General features: G+C 53.5%; 1 protein-coding gene across 1 annotated transcript; it reads left to right on the forward strand.

The window, feature by feature from the left end:
- The first annotated feature begins 2,010 nt into the window (after positions 1-2,010).
- Positions 2,011-6,784, forward strand: TMIGD2 (transmembrane and immunoglobulin domain containing 2). The gene is made up of 5 exons (XM_007661455.3): positions 2,011-2,140; positions 2,494-2,847; positions 4,561-4,596; positions 5,425-5,523; positions 6,334-6,784. Exons 1-5 carry the CDS (start codon positions 2,095-2,097, stop codon positions 6,684-6,686), a joined length of 888 nt encoding a protein of 295 aa, XP_007659645.1. The 5' UTR covers positions 2,011-2,094; the 3' UTR covers positions 6,687-6,784.
- The last annotated feature ends 2,093 nt before the right edge of the window (positions 6,785-8,877 follow it).

Raw genomic sequence — 8,877 nt, forward strand, 5'->3', positions numbered from 1 at the left:
TGCACATAGTAAGCGTTCAATAAATGTTATTGAATGAATGAATGAATGAATAAACCCTGGGGTAGATAGACGCTGATTAGGTTGGACACAGTCCCAGTCCCCCACGGGGCTCACAGTCTAAGTAGGAGAGAGAACGACTAAGGAAAATGAGGCACAGAGAAGTTAAGTGACTCACCCGAGGTCACACAGCAAGCAAAAATAAATTGATAAAGACCGGATCTAGTACACAATTTGGCAGTAGTCTGTTGATGCTGCACTAAAGGATCGGACCAGGCCCTTTCAAATGAAACAGAGTTGTGGTGAATTTCTCAGAGCAAGAGAGAATGGAGGGATTACATTACAGGTGGAAGTGTTGAGAAGGGAAGAGGTCAAATCAGGCAGAAAGCTAAGCCTCCAGGACAGCCAGAAAAGGGGTGCCGAGGCTGCTCTCTCTCCCCTTGCCCCGACTTCATTCATTCATTCGGCTGTACTTAGCGAGCCCTTATGGTGCTCAGAACACTGTACTAAGCACTTGGGAGAGTACACTGTAACCATAAAGAGACACATTCCCTGTCCACACAAGCTTACGTTCTAGAGGGGGAGGCAGACATTGATATAAGTGAATAAATGACCGATATGAAGTGCTGTGGGGCCGGGAGGGGGGATGAATAAAGGGAGTGGGAGACGAGGAAAGGAGGGCTTAGTCAGGGAAGACCTCTTGGAGGAGAAATGGCTTCAATAAGGCTTTGAAGGTGGGGAGAGGAAACGTCTGGCGGATCTGAGGAGGGAGGGCCTCCCAGGCCAGAGGCTGGACGTGGGCGAGGGGTCGGCGGTGAGATGGACAAGGTGGAGGTACAGCGAGAAGGTTGGCATTAGAGGGGCGAAGGCAGAGGCGGAGATCGGGGTAAGTGAATGAAGGGGATAGACAGGCTAGCATCTACGCCCACATCAGGCAAGGTGGGGCCCCCAGGCTGCCTCTCATGTCTGGCAGGGAGATGGTGGAAAGAAGATCATGCATGAAAGGAGATCAAGGGGAGCATGTAGGGGAGTGAAGATTGTGGTTTAGACAGCAGGCTGAGAAGTAGCCACAGGATGTGGGACTGTCAGTTCCTTTACAGTGGTCCTGATGGTGTGAGACGTACACCGGAATGTGTCGAAGTGGGTGTTCCACACCTCTGGCCTCCAAGAAAACTCAGAAGTCGGTTTAAAAGAGAAGTCTGATTGTTGGGTATCTGTCCACTGAGCAGGAATGGGCATTCCTTAACACCCAAGGGAAAAACTGCCATTCATAAATATTAATAATGAGAATGAGGGCACTGGAGGAGCAGCATGGCCTAGTGGAAAGAGCCGGGCCCGGGGGTCAGAAGACCTGGGTCCTAATCCCGGCTCTGCAAGCTGCCTCCTGTGTGACCTTGGGCATGTCACTTGATTTTTCTGTACCTCAGGTTCTTCATCTGTAAAATGAAGATTCACTGCTTCTTCTCCTTCCCACTTAGACTGCGAGCCTCATTTGGGAGAGGAACTGTGTCGGACATGATTAACTTGTATCTACCCCATTACTTAGAAGGGGGTCTGACACGCCCAAAGCACTTAATAAATACAATAATAATAGTAATGATGGCATTTGCGGACCGCTTACTCTGTGCCAAGCACTGTCCTAAGCGCTGGGGTAGCTACGATGCAATCAGATCAGACACAGTCCCCGTCCCACACGAGGCTCACAGTCTAAACCATTGAGTTTAAATTCTGTTCTCCCTCTGATAGTGGATGCTGAGCCAGTCCCTTCCTTTCTTCCAGGACCTCAGTTTCCCCAATTCCTCTGAGTCGACAGATAGCCTAATAATCTGGCCCATTTTGAAATAGAAAGAACTGAAACCAGAAGCAATTATCCCTCAAGCCTCCCTCCTGTCTCAGGTCTGGCCCCCTCGTTATGGATCGTGTTCAAGGGTGTCGGTTGAGAGAGCGGAACGGATATTGTGGCAGGAAGTATGACTGTGGACAGCCCAGGTGGCAGATAAGGGAGCTGAGATCGGAGAGTTGAGCAACCTGAAGTGTCCCGGGACCCACCAGAGCTGCCTGCAACAGTCCCTTGGGTGGGAGCAGAGGGACCCCACCATGGGGGTTCTGCAGGGAATGCCGCTCTTTCTGGGGTTGCTAGTGGGTGAGTACTGGCATCCCATTCCCTTCCCAGTCTCAAGGCCCAGCTGGCCTGGGCTTTCTTCAGAGCGTGGAGTAGGACGAACCCCAGGAATGGGACTTAAGAGGGGAAACCCGGTCCTCTCCAACCCCCAGCACGAAGTGGCGGGGTTGGAAGAACCCCCTCAAAGCACCTCGGGACGTCCCCACCTCTCCCCCATGGGGGCAGAGTGACGCCCGGGAGCCGCAGGAGCGGGAGGGGAAGCAGGCTGGGCACTGGACGCCAACTCTCTGACAGCAGAAGTGTCTCTCTGTGTCCCAGACCAACCCTACCGCCTATCCCCTGGCCTCACGCTCATCATCCCATCTCTCCCCCAGTACTAGAGAGAGTGAATAACCTGCAGATAAACCAGGAGCCCCAGACTATCCAGGTAAAACCAGGAAGCATCGTAAACATCAATTGTATGGTGATCTCAGATGAGATTATGGAGCAGATCCGAGTGGAGTGGTTGAAGAATGGAACCATGCTACACTCTTTTCTCATTACCAACAACATGCTCAACGAAACCAACCACCCGCGAGGTTGGAAGTTGTCCTGGAGAAACCACAGCCTCGGCCTGAGCCTGCCCATCAACGACAACAATGACACCGGGATATACCAGTGCCGCATCATCGTGGAGATCCCCCAGATCAAACAAGGAAACGGCAGCGGGACCATCGTTCATCTGAAAGGTGCGGAACTAACGGGGGAGCAGGGGGTCCAAAGGGGCCGGGCGGAGAGCAGAGCTGGGGGCTGCAGAACAGGGAATGCCGGCTCCGCTCTAGTTCTTAGAGTCTGGCTCCTCCTAGGGGGTGGAAGGAAAAGGGATGGGAGTAGCTCTCTCCTCCTTTCTGGCGCTCCCGGGTGTGGGCTAAGCACTGAGGGAGTAGAATGAGAGCCAAGTGTGTGTGTGTATGTGTTTGGGGTGTGTGTGTGTGTGTGTGTGTAACCAATGAGAAGCAACGGTTTATAACCGTGCCGTAAATCAACCCCTTCAACTGAGTGAAGCTAGATCAGCTAAGGGCACCAGGGAAGGTGGTGATTCACTCAGACACGGTCCAGACGGTCCGCACCCCCGTCGTATACCACTGACCATCTTCATCGCCCTTCATTCCTCATGCCCCAGCTGAGAAAGCTGAGACACAAGAGAGGACTTAGGGAGCCCGCAGCAGGGCAGAGCTGAAAACACAGGCGTCCTCCACCGTAGCCCGCCTTGCCTCTCGCTGACCCGGGCCGCCGGCCGCTCATCCTCGGCGGGTCCGTCCCCTCTCCCGCGCGTCCAGTCCAGCTCGCTGGCTCGGGTCTTGCAGAGAAACTGGCAGTACCAGCCATGTGCCCTTCCCCCACCTCATCAGCTGGGCCAGTTACCAAATTAGCAAAGACACAAGTGACTGTGTTTACTGTGTTTACAATGCTGCAGCTGCTCCCCCGGCCAATATCTCCTCTCTCCCGCTTGCTCGGGTCCTGCGGGTAGGGCTATAGTGATAATAATAATTAATAGTAATCAGGGTATTCGTTAAGCGCTTACTATGTGGATACCAGCAAATGGGGTTGCACCCGGTCTCTGTCCCCCATGGGGCTCACAGTCTCCATTTCCATTTTACGGATGAGGGAACTGAGGCCCAGAGAAGTGAAGCGACTTGCCCAAGGGCACACGGCAGACGAGTGGCAAAACCGGGATTAGAACCCACGACCTCGTTGCCTCCCAGGCCCGTGCTCTAGCCACTACGCCATGCTGCTTCTCTATAGTCAGATGTTGTATCACCCTCAGGGCTGAGGTACTCGGTTCTTTTCTCTTCCCGTTCTCCGGGAGACACTGCTGTCACCAGAAAAACCTAGGTGACTGATGTTCAGGGACAGCACAGCTGCAGAGAGAGGAAAAAATGCAGCACAGCCAAGTGGAAAGAACCCAGAGTCCCTGGGTTCTTGTCCCGTCTATGCCACTTGCCTGCTGTGTGACCTTGGGCAAGTCACTTCACTTCTCTAAGCCTCCATCTCCTCATCTGTAAAATGGGGATTCAACACCTGATCTCCCCCTCCCGCCTTTGGACTGCGAACCCATCGTGGGACGGGGACTGTGTCTGACCTGATTATCTTCTATCTATCTTAGCGCTTAGAACAGTGCTCGGCACAGAGTGAGCGCTTAACTAATGGCACCCCAAAAAAAGTCCCGAGGAGCCCTCCGTGGTGGCGTTCGGCAGGCGTTCTTTCATCCCAGTAAGTTCCTCGGCATTGCTCTGGGTTCAGTGGGGTGAGGCCAGTATGGTGAAGCCCAAAGCCTCGGTGGAAAAAAGGTATGAAGCTGAGGAGCCCTGGACAGTGGAAAGTGGAAAGTGGAAAGGGAAGGATCTGGAAGCAGAGGGAATCACAGGGGCATCTCATGACAGATTTCCTTCTTTCTGCAGAGACCAAAGCGGTTGATCCCAAAAGCTTCGTTTCAGGTGAGAGGCTGCAGTTGTCCGCTTCCCCAGAACCCCAACCAAACCTTCTCCCCCGCTTGGCCCCCTCCCAGGTCCTGACCCCCCCACCGCCCCTTACCCATGACTCAGTTCTCCGTTTCCAGGCAGGACTGTCTGAGAGGAAGTTTCACCTTCAAATCTCCTCCCTCTCACACCCGGAGCCCCACCTGGCTGCCCTTTCTCTGGCCCTCCTGGCAGGACTCAGGACCAGCTAGGTCTTTGGCCAGGGGTTGTCCCGCCGCTCCTTCTTGGTCCACATCACCCCAGAGGGCCGTTACCATGGAGATAGCAGGAGTATCAAGGGAGGCCTACAGTGACAGATCTCTGGAGTCCCCCCGCTTGCTGAGAGGGGTAGGGCCCAGGGTAACTCTCCCCACTGGTCCCTAGGGTAGGCTCCAGCCTGCACTCAGGCCCCCACTCAGGGCCACTGGTTTGCAGATGCAAGCCCCTTTGGAACAGGGCCACTCTCTGAACAACTTGCATCCCCATGTCCTTTTGAAAGTTGGGAAAAATTCGCCAACAGACTCAGTTAATGACAGACGGACGGAGGCTGAAGCCACCGGCTCGCTCCCCACCCCTCTGCCCCTGACTGGCCAATCCCTGCAATTTTCCCCCGAGGACACTCGGCCCCTGCTCCTCTCTCTCCCCCTACTCCCTCGCGGGTCCCCTCTGCCTCTACTTCTCCTTTCCCCCTTTCTCCTTTTCTGTTTCTTTTGAAATATTTCACTCCAGGGTGGTCTTGCCCAGCCGGTGAAAATTACGGGGGCTCAGACGTCATCTGAAATGTCTCCCATCTCCCCGTTCTTTCAGATTTTATTGTCTGGTCGTTGGTGATGGGCGGCATAGCCTCGGTGACGTTAGTGCTGGCGGCCGTGATCTGCTGCTATCGTCGCCATTGTAGGGACACAGGTAACATGGGATCCAGGAGACCAAGGTTGCGGGGCACGGCAAGCACAACCTCTTCGGATTTCTCCCCGACTGTTTCGGAGTCCAGCTTACAGAGAAACAACACTCTGCAGAGAAAGGAGTAAATAAGCCCAAAAGCTAGAATCTTCAAGGACTAGGCCACCAGCACACACTTTGTTCCACTTTTCCCTTCCCAGCCTGTTCAGACCCAGGTCCCCTTTGCAAGAGAATCTGTAGAGCTTTCCACCCGCATCCATCATGCCCACTCACCCCATCCCACCCACCCCTATCCTGGGCCTGACGAGTCTGCCTATCCCGAACACATTGCCTTTTTCATTGTGCCTAAGCTCTGGGACAGGAGAGGCATCAGTACGCTCAGTCTAGGAGGAAGCCCACACAAATTCACGCACACACAAGCACACAACGTGAGAGGTATCAGTATGGCCGGTTTGTGGGGAAGCACACACATACACGCACTTGACATGAGAGGCATCCATATGGCTGCTCTGTGGGGAGCGGCACACACACATACACGTACACACATGATAGGAGAGGCATCAGTGTGGTTGCTCTGTGGGAAGTACACAGACAGGCAGACAGACAGACACACACACACACCCCTCTCTCCCTCCTTCTCTTCTTCCTATCGGGGCCCCGGGGCCCAGCTCTCCAGATAAAGAGGCTTAGGGTACTTTGGGTTTCCAATAGGAGACCTCCAAGGGCTTCCAAGGACAATGCAAAGTTGGACTGCATCAACTGCATCCCTCCTCCCCACCGCTGAGTGACGGCTACTCATTTGTGTCGCCCCCTCAGGAGAACATTTCTACGCTAAAATCCTCTGCCGACCGAAGGCTGAAGGCCAAGAGGGGAAGAGAGCGGGGCCCGAAACCAACGAAAGGGAGGTTGAAAAGACGAACCAAGGGGAAAAGGGGAATCCAAAGGGACAGAGCCGCTATACGGTGGGTTTCCCCGTAGCCCAGCCCCTCCACCCGGCCCCCTGTCCCCCCCCACTGACCACCTCTGCCCTCTCCAACCGCCGGCCTCCTCAACCGCTCAGGCCCAGACCCAGCTCCAGCCCTAGGCTCTGCTACTACAACAGCCTCCTCGCCAACCAGCTGCCCGTTACCCCTCTGTGCAGTCTGGGAAGCCCAAAGCCACCTCAGTGACCGCGAGTCCCAGGCTGATGTGCCGCTAATCCCTACAGTGCCAACTTGACCCACCCAGCCCCTTGAGATCTGGAGGCCGAGTAAAAAATAAATAAACCGAGAGGAAATACATGAGCGTTGATTGAAGTGGCCGAAGGAGTGACACGACCAGAAAGGTCTGGGGAATGTTTTTTTGGAGGTGGCTTTTTAAGAAGGCTTTAAAGGAGGGGAAGGGGTATGGTTTGATGAAGCTGAGAGGAGAGGGTGTTCCAGATTTGAGGACAACAGGAGCATTGAGCTGGGGGAGGGGAGGAAGGGGGAAGAGAAGGGAGGGAAAGAGAGAGAGGAAGAGAGAGATTGCGTGTGTGTGTGTCTGGGTCAGTCAGTCAATTGTATTTATTGAGCACTTACTGTGTGCAGAGCACTGTGCTAAGTGCTTGGGAGAGTACAATATAACAATGAACAGGCACATTCCCTGCCCACAGTGAGCTTACAGTTGGGGGGGCGGGCAGGTGGGACAGACATTAACATAAATAAAATAAATTACAGATATGTACGTAAGTGCTGTGGGGCTGGGAGGGGAGATGAAAAAAGGGAGTTAGAGCGATGCAGAAGGGAGTGGGAGAAGAGGAAAGGAGCTTAGTCGAGGAAGACCTCTTGGAGGAGGTGTGCCTTCAATAAGGCTTTGAAGGTGGGGAGAGTGACTATCTGCCGGACATGAAGAGGGAGGGGTTCCAGGCTAGGGGCTGGACATGGGTGAGAGGTCGGTGATGAGACAGGCGATATCATGGTACAGCGAGAAGGTTAAGCATGAGAGGAGCGAAGTGTGCAGGCTGGAGAGTAGCGAGGTGAGGTATGTGGGGGCAAAGTGATTGAGTGCCTTGAAGCAGCATGGTGTAGTGGACAGAGCATGGGCCTGGGCGTCAGAAGGTCATGGGTTCTAATCTCGGCTCTGCCGTTTGACTGCTGTGTGACCTTAGGCAAGTCACTTCACTTCTCTGTGCCTCAGTTACTTCATCTGTAAAATGGGGATTAAGACTGTGAGCTCCACATGAAACAGGGACTGTGTCCAACACTATTTTCTTGTAACCACCCCAGTGCCTAGTACAATGCCTGGCACATAGTAAGCGCTTAACAAATACCATCATAATCATTGACGTCAATGGTGAGGAGTTTCTGTTTGGCGTGGAAGTGGATCAGCAACCTCTGGAGGTTCTTGAGGAGAGGGGAAACATGGTCTGAATGCTTTTGTAGAAAAATGATCCGAGTAGCAGAGAGAAGTATGGACTGGAATGGGGAGAGACAGGAGGCCGGGGGTCAGCGAGGAGGCAGATACAGTAATCAAGGCGAGATAGAATAAGTGATTGGATTAACATGGTAGCAGTTTGGATGGAGAGGAAAATGTGGATTGTAGTGATGTCGTGAAGGTCGAACCGACAGGATTTAGCGATGAATTGAATATGTGGGTTGAATGAGAGAGTAGTCAAGGATAACGCCTAGGTTACAGGCTTGTGAGACAGGAGGGATGGTGGTGCCATCTGCAGTGATGGAAAAGTCAGGGGGAGGAAAGGGTTTGAGTGGGAAGATAAGTTCCGTTTAAGACACGTTAAGTTTAAGGTGACGGGAGGACATCCAAGTAGAGATATCTTGAAGGCAGGAGGAAATACGAGACTGCCGAGAGGGAGCGGAGATCACGGCTGGAGATAGAGATTTGGGTATCATCTGCATAGAGGTGGTAGTCTAAGCCATGGAGCGAATGAGTTCTCCAAGGGAGTCAGTGTAGATGGAGAATAGAAGGGGACCCAGAACTGAATCTTGAGGGACCCCCACAGTCAGAGGGTGGGAAGCAGAGGAGGAGCCCGTGAGAGAGACTGAGAATGAGCTTCCAGAGAGATGAGGAGAACCAGGAGGGGACAGTGTCAGTGAAGCCAAAGTTGGATAGTGTTTCCAGGAGAAAGGGGTGGTCAACAGTGTCAGAGGCAGCTGAGAGGTCGAGGAGGACAAGGATGGAGTAGAAGCCTTTGGATTTGGCAAGAAGGAGATTATTTGTGACCTTTGAGAGGGTGGTTTCTGTGGAGTGAAGGGGATGGAAGCCAGATTGTGTGGCAGGGGGGCGGGGATGGGTCAAAGAGAGAATTGGAGGAGAGGAACTTGAGACCCCCAGTGTAGACAACTCACTGAAGAAGTCTGGAGAGGAAAGGTAAGAGGAGAT

The sequence above is a fragment of the Ornithorhynchus anatinus genome, chromosome X2, assembly GCF_004115215.2.
Source record: "Ornithorhynchus anatinus isolate Pmale09 chromosome X2, mOrnAna1.pri.v4, whole genome shotgun sequence".
NCBI classification, from domain to species: domain Eukaryota; kingdom Metazoa; phylum Chordata; class Mammalia; order Monotremata; family Ornithorhynchidae; genus Ornithorhynchus; species Ornithorhynchus anatinus.